Source organism: Schistocerca gregaria, unplaced genomic scaffold (genome assembly GCF_023897955.1).
Source record: "Schistocerca gregaria isolate iqSchGreg1 unplaced genomic scaffold, iqSchGreg1.2 ptg000596l, whole genome shotgun sequence".
Taxonomy (NCBI): Eukaryota; Metazoa; Arthropoda; class Insecta; order Orthoptera; family Acrididae; genus Schistocerca; species Schistocerca gregaria.
The window spans coordinates 48,617-72,491 of NW_026061985.1; the positions used below are offsets into that span (position 1 = coordinate 48,617).

General features: G+C 44.0%; 6 protein-coding genes across 8 annotated transcripts; 3 read left to right on the forward strand and 3 right to left on the reverse strand.

Annotated features, from left to right (window-relative positions):
* Positions 1–114: 114 nt before the first annotated feature.
* LOC126316699 (DNA-directed RNA polymerase III subunit RPC8-like) lies at positions 115–1,589 on the reverse strand. Its single transcript, XM_049992795.1, has 5 exons — positions 1,431–1,589; positions 989–1,273; positions 780–859; positions 571–685; positions 115–513 (listed from the first exon to the last, which is right to left on the reverse strand). The coding sequence occupies exons 1-5, from the start codon at positions 1,536–1,538 to the stop codon at positions 400–402; spliced, it is 702 nt and encodes a 233-aa protein (XP_049848752.1). The 5' UTR covers positions 1,539–1,589; the 3' UTR covers positions 115–399.
* Positions 1,590–1,960: 371 nt separating this feature from the next.
* Positions 1,961–2,964, reverse strand: LOC126316681 (N-acetyltransferase 9-like protein). Its single transcript, XM_049992778.1, has 4 exons — positions 2,838–2,964; positions 2,659–2,742; positions 2,307–2,436; positions 1,961–2,183 (listed from the first exon to the last, which is right to left on the reverse strand). The coding sequence occupies exons 1-4, from the start codon at positions 2,962–2,964 to the stop codon at positions 1,961–1,963; spliced, it is 564 nt and encodes a 187-aa protein (XP_049848735.1).
* A 236-nt stretch (positions 2,965–3,200) lies between these two features.
* On the forward strand, positions 3,201–5,344 carry LOC126316682 (uncharacterized). The gene is made up of 6 exons (XM_049992780.1): positions 3,201–3,207; positions 3,278–3,481; positions 3,834–4,045; positions 4,293–4,384; positions 4,504–4,565; positions 4,743–5,344. The coding sequence occupies exons 1-6, from the start codon at positions 3,201–3,203 to the stop codon at positions 5,342–5,344; spliced, it is 1,179 nt and encodes a 392-aa protein (XP_049848737.1).
* Positions 5,345–8,683: 3,339 nt separating this feature from the next.
* Positions 8,684–12,411, forward strand: LOC126316666 (protein NLRC5-like). The gene is made up of 2 exons (XM_049992758.1): positions 8,684–8,863; positions 9,037–12,411. Exons 1-2 carry the CDS (start codon positions 8,832–8,834, stop codon positions 11,867–11,869), a joined length of 2,865 nt encoding a protein of 954 aa, XP_049848715.1. The 5' UTR covers positions 8,684–8,831; the 3' UTR covers positions 11,870–12,411.
* A 1,049-nt stretch (positions 12,412–13,460) lies between these two features.
* Positions 13,461–18,566, reverse strand: LOC126316667 (uncharacterized). Its single transcript, XM_049992759.1, has 3 exons — positions 17,923–18,566; positions 17,787–17,858; positions 13,461–17,728 (listed from the first exon to the last, which is right to left on the reverse strand). Exons 1-3 carry the CDS (start codon positions 17,951–17,953, stop codon positions 13,488–13,490), a joined length of 4,344 nt encoding a protein of 1,447 aa, XP_049848716.1. The 5' UTR covers positions 17,954–18,566; the 3' UTR covers positions 13,461–13,487.
* Positions 18,567–18,644: 78 nt separating this feature from the next.
* LOC126316668 (uncharacterized) lies at positions 18,645–23,083 on the forward strand. 3 transcript variants are annotated; one of them, XM_049992762.1, is made up of 7 exons: positions 18,645–19,050; positions 19,112–19,203; positions 19,267–22,153; positions 22,222–22,296; positions 22,363–22,441; positions 22,510–22,611; positions 22,684–23,083. In XM_049992762.1, the coding sequence occupies exons 3-7, from the start codon at positions 22,151–22,153 to the stop codon at positions 22,914–22,916; spliced, it is 492 nt and encodes a 163-aa protein (XP_049848719.1). In that variant the 5' UTR covers positions 18,645–19,050; positions 19,112–19,203; positions 19,267–22,150; the 3' UTR covers positions 22,917–23,083. The 3 variants fall into 3 exon arrangements, with proteins under 3 accessions (XP_049848719.1, XP_049848718.1, XP_049848717.1); XM_049992761.1 differs by having other exon boundaries at positions 19,267–22,296; XM_049992760.1 differs by lacking the exon at positions 22,684–23,083 and having other exon boundaries at positions 18,649–19,050; positions 19,267–22,554.
* The last annotated feature ends 792 nt before the right edge of the window (positions 23,084–23,875 follow it).

The window sequence follows — 23,875 nt, forward strand, 5'->3', positions numbered from 1 at the left end:
TAGGCGCTGAGCCCGGTTGTCTGCTTTGGGATTGGATGCACGAGGCGAGGTGCTGCGCAACGCTGACTCCCCGGAGTAACTGATAGCCAGAGTAAAAAATAGGTGACAAAAGTAAAAGTTCTGAAATAGGTTTATGTGTCAACTTATGCGGAAAAAAACGCAACGTGGGGTAAGCGCCGAGGCAAGAATTGGCCCAGACCGAATACGATGATGAATACACGCCAGAATTCCTCTGTTCTGAGTCGGATTTTTGATGAGCATTGGCATGTCACGCATCCTCGACACAATCAAAGCGCTTATAGACGGCGACAAAAAAAAAAGGTCTCGCTCCCTCGTATAGAAAATGCCGTCCAGCCTGCATTGATGAGTCGCTACCGACCGAGGACGCGCCTTACGATGTTAAGTGGTATCTACTGGATCGCAGTTATCTGTGGCGGCGTCTTCAACAGCGCTGGCGTCCGAGACGGAATTCCACCAGCTCAGGGAGCCGAGGCCGCTTTCACTAATGCTCCCCTATACAACAGAGAGTGAGGAGAGAATTGAAAAAAAAAAACTACAACAAATACGTACAAAAATCATGAGAGCGCTTAGGGGGCTCTCAGGATCGTTTGACGCGGTTGGATCGCAGTTTTTATCGTCGGATGGTCCACCGGACGGGTCTGAGGGCTTGTTGTTCCCAGGTTTTCTAATGAAGAAAAACCGTTTGCGAGTACAACACGCAGCGGCAGGTTAGAAATCGGCGCAGCAGAGAGGTACAAGTGCGCAGATTGTAACAATACCTGGAAGTCGGGGGGTTAAAAACAATTTTCTCCACTCGAAAACGGATCTGGTCGCCAGGATTGAGCCAAAGCAAGTGATCCTATCGTTTAGCGAATTGACACGCACACGATTAGTGTATAAAAGCATCATGTGTGTGCGGAGCAGTGCACATACTTTCAGAGCGAGCCAGAAGTTGGTGATCGTTTTCTAAAGCGTCTCGGGGGCGTACCTGATATTTCCAAGCCCAGAGTTGATCTGACTTTTCAAACACGGATGGCTGTTGAAGGGAAGAAGCCAAAATCCAGATTTGATCAAAGAAGCCAAGGGTCACTTGGAGAGCCTCCTCCGAGCTGTATTTGATCGTCCCTACGATCACCTCACCCAGGAACGGCTTGAATACGGCAATTCGAAAGCGAACGACCGAGAAGACGGATCCGTCTCCCTGATAGATCGAGCCATGGCCTATTTTAAGTATATCGAACAGACATATACACAAACCGACATCTTTTATAACCTATAGAGGAAATTTTTTACGTTTTTGTGTCAATCGTTTTCGTTCAACTTAAAAATTCGGCGGCCTAAAAGAGAGTTACTATCAGTCCGTCGATATGCAGAGAGAAAAGGCACGCGAATCCGCGACATCTTCGGTCGATGTCTGAGTGTCCTCTTACCTTGTTGGCAAATTTTTTGTTGATTTCATAGTGGATGGCCTCAACTACTTGGTCTAGGCACTCTGGCAGTATTTGTATAGTATCTTCCAGTTCTACTAGATTGAACATAATATGGTTTTAGTGAAAACGGTCTTTCTACGACAAAACCAGAGATCGAATAACGGAATCGCGAATAGCCGTCTTTTTTTTTCTCGCCCACGTCAATAATTTCGAAAACCGAGCCGGTGAGCCTGTTTCTGTGTTGCAGTCGAAAATCTAAATGGGCAAATAGGCCCTTTCAAAATAACGGATGTCCTCGAGGCGTATGCCAATGGGTTTTCGAGAAAGACACCGCAGCCCTCGTCTTTTAGCGACCTTCTGCCTGCTGCGGGTTGCGCACTCGTTAGTCTGCAGTGACCCCAAATACCTGCCACTGGGCACGGCCGAAGCTGGACGCGCAGGGGCCCAGCCTGACGTTCGGTCAGCCCGGTCAGCCGATAGAGAAACATTTTTCAGCTAAAAATTTCGAGACAGGTAGATGTAAAAAACGTTTAGTCCGGCGCCAACGCCCCGTCCTCCCTTTTTATGTCGTAGTACCACGTAGACTCTGAAAATATTTGAGAGTGCGACTCGAACAAAAATCCTAGTCTGTCTCTGAAAAGGCACGTGGAGGCGAAATTCATGTCACTAATTCGAGCTACAAAACGGTCAATAAAATGTGTCTTATGTAGGTGTTCCATAGCCAATTTGACCGCCTCCCTAGCATATCCCTTCCTAAAAAAAACACACGTTAACTGGAGTTCTGTATTGTCCTTACGAGCCAGAATGTCCCTATAAGTAATTTTTTCGACTCATCGAAACCAAAAGCGTTTCTCTTGTCCCTTTTCGAAAACACACCTTCTTGCAGACACCTCTGCAATCATTACGTTAATTTCCGCTGCGCGCGTTCCATCACACTCGCTTATGAACAAATTAATGTCTCCGACCATCTCCCTACTCGCTGTATCCAGTATGATAAAAGTTTTGTCTCAAAAAAATACGTGTCAATAGTTAGACTGTCACTTCTAGAGAACAAGAATACGTTAACCCCGTTTCTTCGCCAAGATATTGCGAAAGGAAGGAAGGAAACCTGAGTGAAAAGACAATCCCATATGAATGCATTTTTAAAATTGTATTGTACTTTTGGTGTCTATGCAATTCACAATACGTGTGTATAGCGTGAGAGTGCCACTGACTGTCTAGGACATACTATTTTCATCATTGACGATCTGCCTCTGGTAATCGGCGATATCTTCTATGGTGTCTGTCTTCAGATCTTCACTTCCAGTATCCTCTGAAGGAAATAGCGCCACACATTTTGAAGCCAAAGCCGGTGTGTATTAGTACAAAATTAGCCTCTTTTCGAAAGCAGGCCTGGTGTCAGCGTACTTTTCAACGTTGGATTTTGCATCCATCTATGATATCTCTTAATGTGTTCTGGTCGAAATGCCGTCAGTACAGCCCTTTGGCCAACTAATTCGTTCTGCTCTAAATCGTGTATTTTTTCGTTGCACATGTGTTGAAGTAACACACATACGCTCGGCGCTTAGGCACTAACAAACTGCAAGATGGATAGCTATTTCCATTTAAAAAAGTTTTTCAATTTTCAGTTGGCACAAATAGCATAATTTATTAAAGTTGGCTTTCCGACATAAAAGAAGTGCGTACATCTGGATGCTGAGCTTTTGATACTCGTACATCTAGGTTAAAACATTACTTGGATAGTTCCTGATACCTACCGAGGCACTAGAAATGCTAAGTCTTATTCCAAATTCTCTATTCTACACTCTTTTTATAGTGAGTGACATTGTACTAAGTACGTTTTAAAGTGGGTGACTCCAATGTGCTCATTCTAGGGGGCTGCGGATTCGTGGGACGCAACTTGGTTAGCTACTTGGTAGACAATAAGTTATGCAAGTATATCCGAGTGATCGACAAAACCAGACCTTCGCTGGCGTATCTCAGCGAACGTCACAAGAAAGCGTTTGAATCTGATATTGTTTCCTACGAACAGGCCAATGTCCGATCTCCTTGTACGAAAATCTCAATTGTCAAGATACTGATAGCCGATGTTTTCCAAAAAATTCACCATCACGACACTCAAAAAAATGAGTCCACCATTTTGCTCAACTGGAAGGACTATTATACTCAAACAAAATGCGCCTATTTAGTATTGTCGGTTCTGTCTTTGTTTTTGCGCCTAGCATTGTATTTTTTGTAAATTGTGCTGTTTTCCTGAGTTGGTAAGATCCATGTGTAGAACGGCTATGTCTGTACCTAGGATTGTGTCAAAATATACACACATCAGAGACTTGAATTAGCGTGTCTCGCCGATGCAAAGTGATTTCTGAGCACCATGTGACTAATAAAAGCTCGTGTATCTAGCGAGTTTGGCTTCAAGTTGGACAAAATCGGGCAAAGAGTTTCACTATGTCTTCAACTTAGCCTCGGAGACAAGATACGCACAGGACAGCGTTATCTACAATGAAAATATAGTCAGTATCGTAAAAATTGTTATCGCGGAGATCAAAAAGCACCCAAGCGTTAAGAGAGTATTTGATATTTCAACGAATCAAGTATACAATATGCACGACAAGGTAGGCCTGCTAGGTTTATGACAGATCGTGTGTGCGGTTGTTGTGTATTTCGAATATGACACAAGACCGTAATGTGTTTTTTGATTTTTTCAGTGAGTCTGGATTGGGAGAATGTAATATAGACGAAGTGAGCCAGCGCTGGTTGTAGTAGCAAGGAGTCTGCGCGCTTGCTCGTTGAGGGTTTTGAATATTCAAGTGAATCTTTGAATTGATCTGAATTTCTAACCTTAGAAATGTCTGTTGTTAGAAAATATTAGTGACAGAAGATTCAGCGACAAATCCTAAATCACCGTTAGCAGCACATAAGCTGACAGCAGAAGGACTATGGCTAGAATCGGGGTAAGCAGAGGGGATGCGTTTTTGTGATAGGGAATTTCGTTTGATGGGTTGAAGTATGTTTAGATGAAAGTAGTACTTACATGTACTAATGAAAAATGGTGGTGGTTTGAGGGAAACAGATTGCCGGTGATTATACTGAGATCTGCCACAATATATGGACTTGGAGATATACGAGGATTGTGTATGTGAGGTGTTGATGTTTAAAAAATATGTATGAGTGCAGTAGATGGTTGAATCGAAGTTTGAAATTATCTGTGTGTGGCGGTGATACGTAAGGGTCGCATAGAGACTAGTTGATTGACAATAATTGATATTTTGATGATGGGGAATGAAATGTATGTACATATATACATATCAGCGCCGCTCTTTGCATGTGCGCGCGTTTATGCAGAGTTAAAACAAAAACTGGTGATGTTGTGGAGTGATAACTCTCAGTTGAAGTTGGTTCACGTTATGGACGTGTGCCGTGCATTGTGGCACTTGACAGATCATGGAGATGCTCGAAAAATATACAACATATGTTGCGATAAGGTGATCACATCAGCTGATTTATGCAGATGCACGGAAAATTTATTTGGCATTCGAATAAAAATGGCCAACCGTTTATTTTGCAAACTTTCAAGGTTGAACATACAATACATAATTGATTACGCCAATTTAAAGCATTTGAAGGTGTGGACGAAGCTTTGCAATAGATCAGGCATCGAGTCTACACCCGTGACGCCGGTTGTCTATGAAGAAAACATTAGGTCGCCTAGCTATCCCTCAATCGATGTGTCTCTGCTCCTTAGTACCAATTTTGAATTTAAGTATCCCAGTTTGCATGAGTCCATATTAAAAGAACAGTTGAATTACTGGGTAGACCAAGGCGTATTTCCACCACTAGAGACTCAAGAAGTACTCGAAACTGATATACTTAGCGGTTCTGAATCGCTCGATAAATACATCGAAGGTCTTTAAATGCCTAATGTATATTTGATGCCTGTGATACTGAAAATTAAATTTTTTATGTTGTTGCGCACATTGGAATTTTGCCCTCGCACGTTTTTGTTGATTCATTTTTTTTTTTTGAACTCTGTTCTGAGCGACGTCTCAATAGTATGAGATGTAGGTTGTTGCTTTCCGATGGTCGCTCCGCGCGCGCGGCTTGCTCACTTTTGAGTTTCCCGTATAATCTTTTGAAACTGGATATCGACATACACAATGCGGACGTGGTTCATGTTAGGGAAGCCCATCGCACGGAAGAACTATAGTTTTTTTTTTGCATATTGAAAAATATCAATTTCGCAGTTTTACTCTCACTGGCGGTATATTGAGAATGATGTCGTTGCGGTCTTTGTGTGCAACTTCTGCACACGAGGACATTTTCGTTGTTCTCCTTTCCTGTTCGAGTTAGCGGATTTTGCTGTTAATGTCTTATGCGGTCTTTTTCAAACACAGAGCAGCTCGGTTTGTACTCGCAACCTTGTGGCTGCTTCAGCAGGGGTTCAGATTTCCTTTCATGTTTGAACAGCAGCTCCCTTTTCAAAAGTTGCTTAAGAAGGGGCCGAAATGTTTGCCAGCGACATGCGCCAGCATTCATCTGACTTGACATGTCCTTAGCAATATCGACTTTGTCAAGTAGGAGAGAGCGCGCTTCATGCCTTCTTCGTACATAAGTTTCGTGTACCAAGAAGGGGCTTTGTGAATTCAACTGTTCAAAAAAAAACTTTTTGACACTTCACACTGATTAGTACAACGGCTAGCTTTTATTGTTTTCAGACCAGTCAGGTTACGCTGGTCTCTCTTGTCTTGTGTAGCACGTTCACTTGGTTCTAGCACCATTGTCGTTTATTCGGACTCCGCCCAATAAAAATGGAATGGTCTACGTGGAACAGAGGCTTTCTTGTTTTATTTGCGATATGTGCTCTTAGCGAGTGTGTTCTTTCGAGCAAACATATTATTACGGTACGAGGCGAGTCTTGTGGATTTCTGCCTCGAGGGGTTGACAGGCCAAATGTCTGGTCTCTGAGTGACTGCTGACGTGGCTTCGGCGCGATAGTGCGCTAGGCTCTAGGATGTGAAGTTTGATGGGTTGTAGACGTTTTCTTACGCATTTTTTATTTTGTCCTTCAGTATGAAAACAAGGAGGAAGTGGTCGTTTATGCAGGCACGGTGGCACCACGTGTCAACCCGCAAGAGACGTACAAATTGTATGATCTCTTTTTTTGCCGACCGAAGAACTTTGTGCTTTTGGAGCCCAAAAATTTGGGATCCGCAATACAGAGGCATTCGTTGATGGTGAGCGATTTCAAGCTGCAATTTATGGTCGACATAGAGAAGAAAGCCTTTTGCAGTCTAAATTTGACGGGATCGGCGTATCAGACGTACTTGAAGGCCATCTCAGAACAGTACGAATACTACTTGTTTATTGAGGACTTGTTTAAGCAGGTTCCGATTGGGAAGCTCATAGACGGAGCACCCCGTGTATACACTTATCTGTCATTTGAAATTTGCTACAAAAATAAAGAGATTGTTTCTTTCCACGTCAACCCCAGCGACCTCGTTCCCCTTAACTCGTCCACAGAATACACCTTCGCCTATAGCGTCAAGTGGAGCAAATCTAAGAAGAATTACGTCAACCGAATGAACCAGTATTACGAAGAAGAGGCAATTTTTCGAACTAAGTGGAAGAATTTGTTTTACTCTACCCTCTTGCCGATTCCCTGGTTAGGGTTTGTGTTGATCTTGTTATTGAGAATTCACAGAAGAGGCGCCATATTGGACCAGAACGACGAAGAAAAGTCACTGCAGCTATTCGATTCAGGTGAAAGCGAATTCAAATGGAAAAATATCCATGGCGATATTTTTCGGCCTCCTCCTTATTTAATTTTTTTCTCGTCCCTCATTGGCACGGGCGCACAGCTATTTACTTTGGCCATCTTTGTGCTCCTTTTCAAAGGAATATATTTCAAGTCTGGATACGTTCTTAGTTATATTATATTGGGCTACGCATTGACGTCGTGCATTGGCGGATACGTCAGCTCGACCATATTCTTCAGAAATAATGGACGAAGATGGACCAGAAACACGTTCACGACCGCCGCACTTTTCCCGAGCTTTGTGTCAATTATTTCCATAGTTGTTGATATGATCATATCTCCATACAATACGACGTCCTTCATCCCGCTGTCCGTGTATTTGACTCTGTTCTGCATCTGGCTGTTCTCCGTGCTTCCGCTCACCTTCTGCGGAGCCATTCTTGGACAGTACCGGAACGTGATTCCGAGCTTCGCCTGCAGAGTCAATCCTGTACCTCGCATCATTCCAGACGTGCCTTGGTACAAATCCCGTTCCTTCATCTGCCTCTTGGCGGGGTTCATCTTGTTTTTATCCTTCAGCGTACAGCTGTACACCATCTCAAACGCCGTTTGGTACCACAAATACTACCGAATTCTTTCCTATCTTCCTATGGGCTACATCACCATGTGTATGGTCACGTGCTTCTTGTCTATAACGCTGATATATTGGTTCATCAGGGCTGAGGATTACAGGTGGCATTGGACTTCCTTCTTGTCCGGCGCATCTTTGTCCGTCTACGTGTTCCTGTATTCGATCAACTTCTACTTAAAAAACAACATGTTCGGAACACTGCAGACCACTTATTACTTCGGATATACCATCATTCTTTGCGCGGGAGTCGGCCTCATAGGCGGGTTTATCTCCTTCTGCTCGTCTTTCGCATTCATCCAGCACATCTACAAATACATTAAAGTCGATTGAATTTTCAGTGAACCGAGCTTATTTGCACTATCCTTAAACGAGCTTCCAGCACTTTACCTTGAGCCCCGCGCTCGCGAATCAAATAAAAATCGAGCGGTTTTGAGGGCCCCGCGGTAGGGCTGCTCGTTTTCCGAGGCAGTCAATCGATTGCAATAGCTCTCGGTTGCAAAAAAAAAAAAAAAAGTGGTTCGTCTTTCTTCCAATTCGTCGATAATCTCCTGGGATTCTCGAGGCGCTTCGACCCGCGTTCGATCGCCCGCTTTCTCCTTCTCTGTTCGAGCGGCATTTGGATTGCTTCGGCAGCGGCGCACGGAGCGCAAACACCTCGGTCGATAGACCGCCGACGCGACGCGCGACGCGGCCGCGCCGATTGCCGAGCACCGGATTTCGGGCGTTGCAGTGCGTCGACGGAAAAAAAAAAAAAAATTTGCGCAGTCTCTGCGATGACCGATGATAGACGGCGTGACACAAACAGCCAGGGGCAAGTGTCGAAAATGACACCTGTAGAAAGGTTTTTTTTTGTGGGCAAATAATACCAGTGCGGTTTTCGTCGTCAACACTGCTGTATTATATGGCCAGGCCGGGCTGGCTCTTTCACACTAGACGCAGTCCCTTTGTCTTTCATCGAATTCAGTTTCTGGCTTAGTTCGCGTTAGATGCGCGCTGGAACCGCGCACACGGCCACATGGGAGATAGAGAGCCTCTTTGGTGCGGGAAGTACGGGCGGCATGGGGGCTGCGAGTTCGAGCGCTTCGAGGGTTGCGAGGGGGAGGTTTCAGAGCACCGGAGACTTCGAACGAGAGGCGCAGGATTTATTGGCTTTGTCGCACACGGGGCCGGTCAAAACTTTTTTTTTTTTTTTGGTTCTAACTGCTTTGTTTTTGGCGAAGTTGGAGTCAGCCGTTTGAGGGGAACGGCCTGACGAAGTTGGGGGTGTCGCAGACGGTTTTTGAGGACTCAATCGTCCAGGTCATAAGCAACCCGTTTTTGAAGTCGTTTTGCATACGCAAGAGTGTGCAGCATGGAAAGGACTGGGAGCTGTGGCAAAAGACAGAAGGGTACGACGAGATGAGAAGCGGTCTTGTGGAGCTGCCAGACACCCCGAGTCGTCTTCTGCACGTTGCGTCCGCGAGGGAGGAGATTGTTTTTAGGAGTTCGGCCGACGCCAGCATTTGGACGAGGTGGCAGCAGATAGTGGGAGCGAGGACTAGGTCGCCGGTGGCGTTGGTCGTTTGGGGTTCGAGGGTTTGGCTTTATTTTTCGAACATTTACAGAAAGCTTTGCTACTCGTCGACGAAGAACGGGGAGATGTGGACGAAGGTCCAGGAGCTCAAGTTCGGCCCGTCTTTCCGCGACGAAGAGACGAAGGGCCTCGTGTTTACGTGCATTGGAGTGAGGGACCACGTCGTGTTGGCGGCGAGCAGCGAGGGACGAGTGTGCGTGTACAAGAGCAGCGATGGAGTTACGTTTTCGAGGTGTGCGATGGGAGAGCCCAGAGAGACGAATCAGCCGGTCGAGATGGCAGAGTTTGCGGGCATGTTGTTTCAGGCTCGAGTGGCGCTCAACGACTACCTTTACACTCGATGCGCGAGCGTGTCAGATCTGGACCACTGGGGGCCGTGGGCTCAGTCGACTCTGAAGGTGTCGTCCATTTCCATGTGCGAGTACGACGGCAGACTGTTTCAGGCGGCTCAGGGCGTGGACAACAACGTGTACATGAGATTTACGGCGGATGGGAGACACTGGACCATGTGGAACGTTTACGGCTACGAGGGGAGGAAAACGAAGAATCAAGTGTCACTAATTGTGTACCGAAACGCTTTGTACCAGACGCTCGTGTCGCTGGACAATTTCGTGTTGACGAGGAAGGTAACGAACAGGAAGGAGCGAGGCGACGAATGCCGAGTGGACGATAGGGTGGTGGTGGCTGACCAGCAAGCGAGAGAAGACAGGTTCTCTGAAATAGTACTCAAGGGCAAAAAAACGCACGTTCAACTGAGAAATTGGCATGGCAAGTCGAACAACTTAGCGCAAAAACTGCTAGAGAAAGCAACCTGGCTGGTTCATCTCGACGTGAGCTTTAGCTACATGGGGAACGAGACGTGTTCCGCACTGTGCAGGACTCTGTTGACCCACGCGAGCTTGTCGACGCTGATGCTAAACGGAAACCAGATAATGGGATCCGTGTCTGGCCTGACGAAACTCCTATCAGAAAGCAAGACGCTGAAAGTGGTCAATTTAGCCTCAAACCTGCTAGGAGACGAAGGCGTGAACGACGTCGCTCTCGCGGCGAAGGACAACGGCACATTGGAGTACTTAGACCTGTCGGACAACGGCGCCCGAAGCATCGGCGTTCGAGGAGTGGCTGAAATGCTGTGCAGCGACTCCTCAAATCTACTTCACTTCAAATTCTCCCAGAACGCAATCTCTAATGACGGGTGTCAAACCCTGGCGGCAAGCCTAGAGAACAACCAAAAACTGGCGACTCTGGAGCTCTGCGACAGCGAAATCTCTTCAGAAGGCGTTCAGGCAATCGCCAAAATGCTCGCGAACAACAGGTCGATCCGCAAACTAACCTTTTCAAAGCAATGTCTGAAACGCGCTGAAAGCGTGCACTCACTTGCAAGGGCACTAAAACACAACTCTACACTCACAGAATTGGATTTGAGCCGAAATCGGCTCGACAGTCAGGGAGCAATACTGATCTTCGCCTCTCTGGTCGAAAACAAAGCGCTTGAAGTGCTCGACCTCAGCTACAACGAAATCGAAGACGAAGGGTTTTTGCTCATCCCCAAAGTGCTAAAAAAAAACAGAAAACTGAAAGAACTCGTCATGCACCACAACGACTTCTATCGGTTCGGCACCGTGACCTTGGCAGCCCACCTCTCTGTGTCCTGCGTTCAAAGGCTGGACCTGTCCTCCTGCAAACTATCCGAGAGCGGGCTAGACGCACTCGCAGACGTCTTGAATCAAAGCGATATCCGTTATCTAGCTTTAAATAACTGTCACATGGAAACCGCACAAATAGATAAACTGTCACAAGTGCTACAAAAAAACAAAAAACTGGAACATCTATACTTGGAAGACAACAATTTTAAACCAGATGACATGAAACACATCGCGTCCCTGATAAAATCCAACCTACACGCACGCCACCTATTCTTGTGGGGAAACCCCATTTTGGACGCGCTCGTGAAACCCTTCGCCAATGCCATCCAAGTCAACACTCATTTGCGCACCCTTCGCATTCATCTGTCTTGCCACGACAACATCGAACCGCTTGTCGCGTGCCTTGCTGTCAAGCAAAATTTGGTAAACATTCAACTTCGAGGCACCCTGGCTCGACCCCACGTCAAAACACTCACCTCTCTCCTAAGTAACAGCTTTTATCTCGAGTCGCTCACTCTGCACGATATGAAACTCGGCGACAGCAGCATTGTCCAACTAGCCACCTCCTTGAAAAACAACAACAAGCTCAGTCATCTCTCTCTTACGAAAAACAACATCGAGCAACAAGGACTCGCTGCGCTTGCTCAGATGCTACAACAAAACACAAAATTGAAAATTCTCGATCTTTCTCAAAACAGGCTCGGGTACAATTCAATCGAACTCGTTTCAGAGGTCTCGCTTCGGCACCCAGACTTGAACTTCATTGTCGACCCACCATATGCACCCATGTTTCGTCTGGTTCATGATTCATTAAAAAAAGAATCCCCCATTTGATACACAACTATCCACTATCCACACGAAATAGTAACGGTATTTTTGCAAATATGTTCAAAAACAACTTTTCCGGACCTATCGTTGGTAACAACTTTTTAGTACGCCATTTCTGTACCGTCTCAACATCGTTAATACGCCCTGCATTTCAGATATCCAAATTTGACCTACTCCCCTATAGACTATTTTCTATGCTCTAACATCTGTACCAAAAAAAACGTTTTTTACGATAACACATTCGGCCAATCATTAAGCGGCCATTCGAGACACACCCAATCACCCCTACCTTGCGGTGATAAGCGCTAAAAAATATTATTCCGAGAAAAAAAAAGCCGTTAATACTAAGTTTTGTGTCCTGTACTAGCAACCGGCCAGCTCTATTTGTGGTATCAGCACACTTTTAAAAAGTTAACAGTGCTATTTGCTTTCTCTTTGCACCCCATTTCTCGTCATTTTTTGACTTCTGAATAGGCTCAATTTCTCAGATAAAAGAGAAGTCTATGCACCTGGGCTGACCAAATAAATTATTTTCGCAAGGTTGAAAACCTAAACTTTTTTTAGTATAGCCGTTAGCGCCTGGGACTTTACTGCCTCGAACCCCTTCTGGCACCATTTTTTACCCTGATTCTCTTTAGAAAATTTACACAGGTAATTATTATTAATATTAATTTACATTACATTAAGGATATCTAAAGATACCGTTGAAACAGACCAACCACATAACATAATATAGCAATCATCGTGTAAATTTATTTAATTGCCAAATCCGTAGAGAGTGCGACCTTGACGCTTGAGTGCATAGACAACATCCATCGCCGTAACTGTCTTCCTTCTTGCATGCTCTGTATAAGTGACAGCATCTCGAACAACATTTTCCAAAAATGTCTTAAGAACCGACCTTGTTTCTTCATAGATCAAACCAGATATGCGCTTAACACCACCACGACGGGCTAGACGACGAATAGCAGGTTTCGTGATACCGGCTATAGAATCACGGATCACTTTGCGATGCCTCTTAGCTCCTCCTTTTCCTAATCCTTTGCCTCCTTTACCGCGACCAGACATCTTTAACTTGCACGAGACAGAAAAAAATGATTATAGTATGAAGCACAAAAAAATAAAAAACAAAAAAGTTGGCTTTTTTTTTTCCTAGCGATTACGAGTTTGCTACTAAACTGTCAAATAGCCTTAATTTTAGCTAAAAAAAATATCCCAATATATGCTACGTATATGATATCTACTGGCTGTTTTAAAACCTTGTATCATAAACCTCTGAACAAAAATTATTTTATAAAAAAATGTGCCATTTAACGTCTAGTTAGAAACAAGCCGTTATTTTTAAATGTAGTTTTTCTATTTTTTACACACATGCGGTTCACTCCAAAAAAAAGTATATCATTTTTATCATTTAACCGGCTTACATCTAATTATATGTTTTTATTGTTCCTGGCTTTGAATTATTATTTATCATCTCTTATGTGAAATTCAACATACACACCTACTCAAAACATGTCTTTGATACTTTATGAGGATCAAGACACTGGATAGTGCGAGTTTCAGTCTGCTTTCCTTCGTGCACAAAATTGTCACATCATTTTTACAAAATTATACAAAATTCTCTTTATTTCTTTTTTTTACATCCAGTTCCTACAAAACACCAATCTCTATTGATAAATCGTTGACACCTTTCTGGCCATCTCGATTTTCCGATTCGAGCAATCAGCTCGATCAGATCTTCAGCATGCAGCTTTTCCATCCAATAAACCAATTGTGGTGCATACTTGTTCGCACGCTTCTTGTTCTGAAAGACCTTCGCACGTTGCTTCTCTATGTCAGTAGCTGACTGTCCGACTAGACGATCCGCTGAATCTCTGCATGCGCTATCTTCGTCCTCTTCGCTCCATGCAGAACTGGCGCCTCCTTGTGTCCAATATAAAATAAAATTGTTTAAACGATCAAACAAAAAAAACAGCGCGTCAATCAAACTCTCTAACTGCGCTGTTGCTGGTTTTGTCTGCCTGCTTCTGGCCAAGTAACTCAGCCATTCGTGTATCACCTTGAACGCCAGTTCAATCAACTTCGCCAGCGGCACGCATGATCCACTCGGTAGTTTTACAGATGCCAGTCTTGACATAACGCCTATAGTTTTGACAACGTGGTACATTTTTTTATCTGAAGCCAATCCGCAGCCATTTTCCTCAGGCGCTACCTCACTCTCGCCAGCCAATGCCATATCACCACTACTTGTGACATTGACACATTCCTCCATTTCTTGATCGAATAAATTTCGATATGCCCCTCGGTACATTGTCCATCTAGAATGAAGGATCTGAATTAGCGCGTTCGCAACCGTAGGCGCAGACATCTTCGTCACTCCCGCATATTTAGATACACCTTTCATCCTATTCTCCAAAACTCTGTCTTCTGCCTGCTGGCAATCATTGAGCTCGTACACGGTGTTGCATTCACACACACAAAACAAATCGACTGCCAACTCGCTCAAGAATTCAACGCCACGGTCTAAATCGCAGCGCTCGAGCACCTTCCAAATTAGGCGGATCAACTCGCTCAAAAAAAAAAAACCTTTTGCCTCAAACACCTCGCTCGACAGCCACTTAACCAGCCACTCGTATAACAGGAAGCATTTCGAAGTTTCTAAGATTGGCAAGAACACAGAGAAAATAGACAAGTAGCCATTTAAAACGGACCACTGGCGAGAGCAGTTTGTACTTTCTAATGTCATCTGGTTATGCACAAAAGTAACGAACTTCGACACTCTGGCTCTTTCGTCAGTTGTGTCAATTATTTCTCCAGCGAGCGGGAAACGATCACTTAGCAGAGCAACACTCAGTGGTATCATTTCAATTGCTTCCTGCTGCACAAAGTAATTGCCCTCTTGCACATACTCTAGAATCTTCACATAGCATTCTGCCGCCAACCTGGCAGTACGCTTTCTGGCCATTGCCTTCCTTGAATTTTTCTCATCATTTCCGGAATCCGTCATGATCCTACTCGATACCAGCTGGTAAAACAGAGGTCCACATACCAACCGTACAAAGTCATCATGGGAGACGTTTTGAGAAAATTTTTTAGAAGCTTCAAGGACGCTGGCTTCATCTTCATCTCTTGTAGAGGTAGCAGCGACCCTAGACGCGCTCTTTTCACCTTTTGTACATAAGTTCAATTGAGACAGTACGGCAGTCAATACGTATTGGTGCACGTACGGACGACTACTAATCTGGAAATGCAGCTCCTTGATCTGTTCGTCTGGTTCAGGTATGTCAAGGATGCTAGAAGTGCAAATCAGAAGCATTAGGTCAGCAATGCATTTCCTCGAAAATGTCGGTTCTATGTTAATTTCGTGTTTTTTGCTCGATGAAAAAGCGGACGGTACAACAGTTTTTTTCTTTTCGCTCGAACTATCAATATTTGAGCATTGCACCTCTTTTTCGCCTTTTAGCCGACAAGAAGCCTTATTGTTCTCTGATTTAGCCGTCTTTAAGTAATGTCGTCTATCAGTTATTATTGCATACAAAGCGGCATGTCTATCAAAAATTTGTAAAATTTTTTCATATCTCGAAATGATTTCTTGTCTACTTTGATCAGAAACAGGTATTTCGTGTTGCCTTTGATTACTGATGATCAGATATTCAATGCACATCTCGTAAACCCCTAATAGCATACTTGCAGCACCGTCAGTCCAAGTATTATCTTCTGCGCTTAGCTCGAATTCTTCCAAGTCGTTTTCTACGCACGCTTTAACTATTTGGTTCATGGGGTCGAGTAGGAGACACAGCGCTTGGTGATCTGACCTCTTCGTTGTATAGCTGTTCAGAATACAATGGTTTGCAGCATGAATTAGCAGATGGTATGGTTCGACTAGCGTCGGCCTGGACGGATCGAAGCAGCTGTTATGAATTGACGTTTTTTGAGCAGCTGTGAAAATGGTTTGGTTTTTGAAGCAGCGATTTAACTCCAGGTAAGATTTTTCGTGAGACTCGTGGATGTAGTCCCACATTTGTGCAGACAAGAGCTCAAGCGCTGCGTCTTGAATCGAACCCAGAGCGCGACTAATAGCCTCGTCTTTGCTGTCGATAGATTGGTCTTTTGGCGCATAACTTTGCTCAAATTTAAGTGTTTTGCAAAAAACCAAACTTAAATCTCGGTACAAGACGGCTCGGATGCCACATTGCTGTGTGAGACATCTTTTGAGAAATGCGATCATTTCAAGTCCGAGACTTTCCGCTTGGGCAGGTAGCATAACCCTCTTGACGCACAATATTCTGACGACATTTCTCAAAAGCTCCAAGATACCGACGACTGAAACCGTCCGGTAAGAGACGTCGCGAGAGAAGGTGCCTTTGCGAAAAATAACTAAAAGCTGGTCTCGAAAGCCTGGGTGAAGCCTAATCACTGGATCCAAGGCTCGAACGAGCTTTCCAGACACGGATGGTGAGAGAAAAGGCAAGGCATACAAGTTTTCAGTAATTTTTGGCATATACGCTAGAACTTCTCGTAGGTTGGTGCTGACGATTTGATGTAGAACAAGTGCGTGGAAGACAGAAAGTTCTGTCTTGCTTGTCACGTTTCGAAATATTTCATCTATGATCGAGCTTCTTGTATGCGGATGCGAATTGAATATTCGCGATAAAATGTACGCCGGCAATTTGCAAGTTGTACGAAGACGAGCAACGTAGCGGTCATTGGAAATTTTTATCATAAATTTGAAGGTCAGTTGAATCAAACCAGAAACGCAAAGTTCCCAGCCGGTTTCGACTTTGTGAACTATTTGTTCGACTTTTCTTTTAAACGGCGGTGTTAATTCACGTTTCTCTGGAGTGCAATGGTCATGAATGATTTCAACAAACTGACAAAATAGCCACTTTGTCAAGACGTCGACGGCCTGCTCAACTAATTTTTTATAGCTGTCCATGTGGCCATCCCTGATGACCATCAACAGAACACCAATTGTAAATATTCCAATCGATTCCAACGGCACCGAGCTCGCAAATTTAATCGTCTCGAACAACAGTTTCGCGTGCTTTGAGAATGCCTGGTCGAGAGTAAGTTGTACCAGATTTTCTGTTTCCTTCAACTCTTCTTCTGAGTCGATGGGAAGGTTTTCTTGCTGTTTAGCTGCTTCGACTTGTACATTGAGTTGGTTGAATAAGTCTAATATGCCTATCATGACCAAATCGGTGCTGCAATTGGGATGCTTGGCGAGTGACACGTATTCAGACACAATGCTGGGAATTTGTTTCAACGGCGTTGTAACGATCAAAATTTTAGAGTTGACAGCCAGACAAATGGCTCTTAGTTCCGAAACAGAAAAGTCGATTTGTCGAATTTGCGACAAAAGCTCTGCGGCCCAATAAACTGTCCAAAAGTAGCAGTTGGTAAGTCTGGTTATCAGTCTATTTCTTGATTTCTTGACATTTAAAAGTTCAGCGTTTTCATTTCTCGTAAAGAGGCGAGTTGTCTTGTTCAGATTGTTGAAGAAAAAAGGTAAAAACGCAAAGACAGATCCGTCCATACATGACGCTTGATTTAGAGAATTTTTGGATTGGTATTCATTCAGACTGCTCAAGTGATCTTCCACGCTTGACAATAGTCTTTCTGCAAAGTATCCGTTCCATTCATGCGGTACCAAGTTCGGATTCAAATGGGACAACAAAGTCTGAATGGCTGCGCTCGCTGATCTGTTTTCATCTTGATTGTTCAAGGTGCAAGGAAAGCTGGTCAACGCTACGATGAGCCGATCCAACAGCGACATGTACGTTACACATCTTTGGCGCTCTGACTGAGATGAAATTTGACTGGTACATTTTTTGAGGTAATTTATAACTCTTCTAGAACTCTTTGCTACAAGACTTGTAAGCAAAAAAAAAAAGATGAATGTCAACCCAAGTTCACAACGAACCAGCTAGCGTTGTTAAGTCTTTGGTCGCGGGATTGTTCTGTATGTAACTGATTTTTTCAGCCAGACTCAAAGCTATGTAGTAACAATAAACGTTAGTCGTTTTCACACAAAACGACAAAAGGGTACAAACGTGTACCTTCAAAGTCAAAGATATCCTGCGGTTGCATTTCAAGTAGCAGCAATATAACAACTTCATTAGAATGGTATACTCTATTTGTGGCTTGCGGATGAGCCCACAAAAAAGATATTGTGCAAAAAAAAGGTTCAAATTTACATCATTACAAACTTTGTACAAATAGATTACCGTCGGGCTTCAACCGTGGATTCAAATCGCGTCTTAGTGAACTCAGAGCCATTTTCTGTCTCTGACCTACCACCCTTTTTCACCCTATCAGCTCTAAATAAAATTTTGTCTTCTTGGTCGAGGGCACTCGAAGAGGAGGCTTAGGGGGCTTGGTCTCTAAAAGAGGGTGAATTTTTTTACTGTCTTTGGCTCTCTATTCAAAATACATGCCATCTGAAACGCGACCGAGCGAAGCTAGCCGTAGACTCCGAGTTGAGGGCGGTACCCACTCAAAGAGATATAAAATTTACGTTTTGTTGCTCTAAACCACACGCTACAGACTACAGCGTCCTAAAAGCCCAACGTATTTTAATAGGGGGTCGCAGTCCCGTCTGTAATCACTACGCTATTCATAGAGCTCTGCCTTCGAAAATCATCTTTTTCACATTTCAAATTTAGAGAGGTGTGCTTCTTCTTAATATGCATCAGACGAGGATGGTCGGATTGTCGATAGAAATTGGGAGCCCCTTTGAATTCTCAATTGGTCAAGAAAATTCTTTTTTCTCGTTTGACACTTTTATTATTCTCTTGCTCGCACCCTTCGTTGGACTGACCTGGGCGATACGGTGAATGGTATTCGCTGTCCTAAACGCACCATCTCCCCTTTAATCGAGGCTGGATAGTGGTACATTACCACTCTTTTTTATTGTATTTACATTCCTTAGTTGATTCGTTTAGGATACGGCCGCTACCTTGAGCGGGGGGTACCTAGAAAAATTTGCGACATGTTGTCTCGGAGTCGCCTGGGTGGTGGTCTTTCTATAAAGCTTAGTTCTTCTCCCGAGGAGCCGCTATTGTCAGAAACTGTTTCCAAAGTATCGACCTTACCCCCTGAACAAGCACTATTGGCTGTTTTATCCGACGAAACGGTGGACTTGAATACTCTGAATCAGGCTGACAAGGTTCAGCTGACAAAGAATGGTAGGAGTTATCTTCAGGTTTTTGGTACAATTTTGGATTTAACTAAATCCTTTGTCTTTAGACAACTTTCTTTTTGCCTTGAAATCACTCAGGAATTGCATAATAGATAGACCCGCAGAATCCTCAATTTTTGTCAGCAAGATCGTGGATCAGGTACGTTCCTTCTTCGCGAGTTCGCGCTAGTTGATCATGTGAATGTAACAAGGATTTCTCCAGGCGGCCAGAGTCAAAAATGAAAAGGTGAAGTTGAAACTTTTTTACGCGGTGGATTTTTTGCTTCAAAAAAATTGTGAAGAGGTTACAACGTTGATTTGCGAGTCGCTGCAGAGGTCGGAAAAACATGCACAGCTTGGAATCTGTCGGATGCTGGTTTATTTGCTAGATACTGCCCATCTCCAGGTCGAAATGGCGCCAAAGAAAAAAAAGTTGATAGAAGTTTTGGACGAACCGAATTCAAGCTTTTCATCGGAGTATTTGTCCAGAATATTTTGTTTGTCAAAAAAACTGCTTCCAGTGTTGTTAAGGCTGGTTCAGAATTTGAACAGCGAAGGGACCGTCCGTCGTCCGTCAGGACCGACGCTACTCGGCGTCACCGCGGCAGATTGTTTCCTTCTTCTGTACAGTCGCCTGTTGGAGTGCATTCCTGATAGTGAGGCGAGTGACATGCAACAAGAACTTGAAGGCTTACTGGAGCTGATGCACGGATGGTTTGTTGGCCCAAGACCTATGTATGGGATGCTGATAGACAAGTTAAGACAGATATTAAATCGGAACCTATTATGCGTTCAGAATGAATTAGGGGAAAAACCAGATCGAGAAGCTCTGAAAATATTAGCTCGACTCTCTGTCTCGATGATCCAAACGCTGAGTGAAAAAGAAGACATCGAGGAAAGAGTCCAACAACACGTCAAATTTCTGCATGATCGGCTCCTACGCAACCAGCGAAACGCAACGCGTATGGAACTTCTTGAAACGTTTGTTCAGCTATTTCAGCTCTGCGCCTTAGTAGGAAAATTGGCGCCCAACTTGAGTTCAAAACTAATCACTGCTTATGTGATCGAATTGCATAAAATAGCCAGCGCATCCTTGTTTACAAAAGAGAAGCTCATATTCGAAATCGGGAACGTGCTTTGGAAAAACATCAAAGCTATCGCCTCTGATAAACTGCTTGACTTTACAAAAGAAAGTTGGATGACATTCTTGGAAAACAATGCCCCAATATCAAAAGAAACCATTTCTACCGTGATCGATATATATGCAAATGAAGAAACGTCATTGCTAGAAAAACTGCGTAGCATGTTACTCTCAGAGCAAAAAATCAACAGTTTGGCCATTTTCCAATACATATTAAACGATAATGTCAATGCCTCTCTGAAAACATCATGTGTTCAAATGGTCATGTCAATCGTAGCGAATAGCGGCCTAAACGAAGAAACATGCGAACTGCTCAACTGGATTGAAGATCGAGAGTTGAAAGATATTTTAAGCTTGAAATTGGATCGCCTCCTTGACAAAGAAGGTGACGCCATTGCCACTTTTTTTCCCGTATTTTCCCATTCGAAAAAGGGCCCAAGCATGATTCTTTATTTTCTAGACCTGGTCCTTGAACAAACCGCAACAGACTTGATCTCTGTCAAAGAAAATAAAGTAGACCACTTTTTTGAACTGCTGAGTACTTGGAGCCAACAACATTCCTTTTGTGACTCCACAGCAACTGATCAATGGGAAAAACTAATATTCGAGATGTCTTCTCGTTACTTCCAACATGCTGATGACGTCTTGTATGTCCGCTTTTTTTCTGCACTCTCCTGCATCTTTTCCCGTTTTCTCTCTACATGTTTCGAAATCGTTCTGCAAAAAATAGAATCTCAAAAATTGACCATACAAGATTTCAAAGAACTTGACGAATCTTCTCCTGAACGCGTCCAAAAATCTCTGATAGATCGACTCGCACCCTATCTCATGTTCAAGACGCTCGACTGCCAATTCGTTCAACTCCAGGAAAGCCATTCAAGCGTCCTAGAATCGGACCTGGGGAAAAATTTGGCGCGTGTCTTGGCAGAAAGTATCCATGGACCTCTAGAGTATAACCAAATTCGGCAAGTTTCGTGCGAATTGTTGACTCGGTTTTCTCCATCTGACACAATCCCACTGGTTTTGAATCCACTTAAAGAAATGCTCCAATACACAGGTAGAAGCTCGGAATCAGACTCTCTAACTTGGACTCGAGCAAGCGCGTCAATATATTATTTCTGTGCTCTCATTCATTGCAAGTGTGACATCGATCAAAATTGGCTTCAAGAAATCGCCCAAATCGTTTTTTCGATTTTTCTTATCCCAGAAACCAAACAAACAGACCAAAAACTACAAACACTCAAACAAGGGTGCTCAGAGCTTATGGCACAAATGATGGCCACAACACCTCAGCCACCAAACTCTTCTCAAGACAACCTCCTTCAAAATTGTCTAGACAAAATCTTCCTCGCCAAAGAACCTTCTCATCTGTCCTGGCTCGCTCAAACTATCAAACGCTGCGCAGTGCTGTCAAAAGGAAAAAAAAATCACTTGTCACTCGCCAATACCATCTTCTCGGCTTTTGTTCATGAAGCATCTCAAATCCAAGAAAATACCTACAAAATCGCAATAATTGCGAACATCGCTGCATTTGCAAACATGACTTTGGGAGAGTCTCAAGAATTAATGTCAAACTGGGCCATTCCACTTTTTGACCATTCATGCTCTCTGATCGATCTAGACAACCCAGCGCTCATCATGAGCGGGCTCCAATTACTCGGATCACTAATGACCAACGCAATCGACCAGCTGTTTACAGATATAAAACGTGTCGTAAGAACACAACACCTCCTTTCTAAAATTACTCTCAACTCAAATCTTGGATCATGCCAAAGCCTCGCCTCTGAACTATTGAAAAATTTCGTAGCTCGCCCATGATTCTCCGCGCACAAAACGTATTTTTCTATCATATGTGTCCAGACCACATTTGACCATACATCAAAACCAAAGTAGCATGTTCAGTTCCAAAAAAAAAAAATAAACTCACAACTTATCTGACGTCATTTTGTCTTCTCATCTACAACGAATGGTATGCGTGTGGCTGGAAAATCGATTCTTGTCCATATCCCGCGGCTAACGCCTAACTTCCCGCACCAGTCCTTAACTCTACACACTAATTTTGGTGACCTCAAAATCGAACTGTTCTGTGAAGACACACCTATCGCTGCATACGTATGCTCTCCAAGACCCACCAGACCACGGCGTCGCTTCCAGCCCTTCTGACAAGTTTTTATAAAGAACTTTTTGGCTCTCTGCGCAAGCGGGTACTATGACAACACAGAATTCCATAGGAGCATCCCTGGGTTCATGATACAAGGTAGAGCCCTTGTGACGGCTCAAGATGGAAAAAAAAAAAACTAACGCATCTTTGTGTGTGTATAAAAGGCGGAGACCCCACCGGAACCGGAAAAGGTGGTAAATCTATCTATGGAAAACCGTTCAACGATGAATTTAACGATTCACTTACACATAGTGATCGCGGAATGTGTACGAGATTTTTTTTTTGAGGGAGAAGAAAGTAAGAGAGGCATTGTACCGCAAATTGACACGCGTTTTTAGTGAGCATGGCCAACAAAGGGCCCAACACAAACGGATCGCAATTTTTTATTACGTACGCAGCGGCCGAGCATTTAAATTCAAGATTCACACTATTTGGGAAGGTCATCGCAGGCAAAGATGACACGTTGAAAAAGATGGAGAAAGTTCCCACCGGAGCAAAAGACAGGCCACTGCAGTCTATTCGTCTCTTGAGTGTGACCATTCATGCCAACCCAATTGCGGATAAACAATAGTCCGGGCACGGGGCCAGAGGGAAATAAAATACGCTGCTGTCAAAGTGTTTAAAAAGCGCGCTTTGAAAAAAAAACTTGTCATCCCTATGGTGGCCGTTAGAACGATTGACAAGCCTGTCGAGAGACATCATTTAGTGAAGATCAATCGGCGGGATAGTTGAGGCAACCGTCCTTGAATATTAAAAATCCGTCGATATCTATTTCTTTCAAGTCAATAAAGACATCTATATGGTAACGGGCCTTTTTGGTGGACACGCCAGGTTTTTTGTACACAGTATGCTTGTCGCCTAGACTGATATGATACCCGGCTTGCCTTTCAAACGCAGTTACATTCCGGAGAGGTGAGTGCCTTCCGATGGCTCTGTTGAGTCCGACACCGAACTCTCTGGCTAGGATGGATTGCTTGTCGTTTCTCCCGCCGTCTTGCTTGATGGCATCTAATATAGCTAGGAACGAGGCGGGAGCGTCTGGATCTGTCCAAACGAGGCGTCCGTTTTCTATTCTTATCTTGAATGGGTGTTGGAGGTGGTTGACGACGTAGTTGGTGTCTGGATAGGCGAAGACCATCAGTTCGCCGTTGACGTTTTCTAAATTTTGGGGTTCAGAAAAGACTTCTCCTATAGGAAAGGTGCCGCCTGTGTTTTTCATGTTATGGTAGTCGCCAATGTTGAGGAGAGAAGGCTCCATGGGGCCTTGGTAAACGCATTCGACGCCGTTTTTCGACCTGACGACGATACGTTTAGCACTGTCTATACGCGATTTGATGTCCAACGCCATTCGCTTGACAGCTGGAGTAGGGACGAAAGAGAGTGAATCGATGTAGGTCTGCATTTGTTCGATCGGGATCATGTTGAGATGGGCGTGTTCGAGGTTCTTGATTCCTTTCTTGAACAGCTCAAGACGGAGTCGATATTCATTCAGGTAAAAAGCGTCGCTCTGTACGAGAATGACCATGTCGC

Coding starts and splice junctions, on each gene's coding strand:
- LOC126316699 (XM_049992795.1), bottom strand. CDS start 1,538: ATGTTCAATCTAGTAGAACTGGAAGATACTATACAAATACTGCCAGAG. Junction 860..988: donor TCTGGGCTTGGAAATATCAG/GTACGCCCCCGA, acceptor GCTAAACGATAG/GATCACTTGCTTTGGCTCAA. Junction 514..570: donor TAAGCGCTCTCATGATTTTT/GTACGTATTTGT, acceptor TCTGTTGTATAG/GGGAGCATTAGTGAAAGCGG.
- LOC126316681 (XM_049992778.1), bottom strand. CDS start 2,964: ATGTGCAACGAAAAAATACACGATTTAGAGCAGAACGAATTAGTTGGC. Junction 2,437..2,658: donor GATCGTCAATGATGAAAATA/GTATGTCCTAGA, acceptor TATTTTTTTGAG/ACAAAACTTTTATCATACTG. Junction 2,184..2,306: donor GCAGAGGTGTCTGCAAGAAG/GTGTGTTTTCGA, acceptor TGTTTTTTTTAG/GAAGGGATATGCTAGGGAGG.
- LOC126316682 (XM_049992780.1), top strand. Junction 4,046..4,292: donor TATACAATATGCACGACAAG/GTAGGCCTGCTA, acceptor GTCTGTTGTTAG/AAAATATTAGTGACAGAAGA. Junction 4,566..4,742: donor TGGAGATATACGAGGATTGT/GTATGTGAGGTG, acceptor TATACATATCAG/CGCCGCTCTTTGCATGTGCG.
- LOC126316666 (XM_049992758.1), top strand. CDS start 8,832: ATGGGAGATAGAGAGCCTCTTTGGTGCGGGAA. Junction 8,864..9,036: donor GAGCCTCTTTGGTGCGGGAA/GTACGGGCGGCA, acceptor TTTTTGGCGAAG/TTGGAGTCAGCCGTTTGAGG.
- LOC126316667 (XM_049992759.1), bottom strand. CDS start 17,953: ATGCAACCGCAGGATATCTTTGACTTTGAAG. Junction 17,859..17,922: donor GGATATCTTTGACTTTGAAG/GTACACGTTTGT, acceptor GTTACTACATAG/CTTTGAGTCTGGCTGAAAAA. Junction 17,729..17,786: donor AGACTTAACAACGCTAGCTG/GTTCGTTGTGAA, acceptor CAAGTCTTGTAG/CAAAGAGTTCTAGAAGAGTT.
- LOC126316668 (XM_049992760.1), top strand. CDS start 18,855: ATGTTGTCTCGGAGTCGCCTGGGTGGTGGTCTTTCTATAAAGCTTAGT. Junction 19,051..19,111: donor GGTTCAGCTGACAAAGAATG/GTAGGAGTTATC, acceptor CTTTGTCTTTAG/ACAACTTTCTTTTTGCCTTG. Junction 19,204..19,266: donor TCAGCAAGATCGTGGATCAG/GTACGTTCCTTC, acceptor GGATTTCTCCAG/GCGGCCAGAGTCAAAAATGA.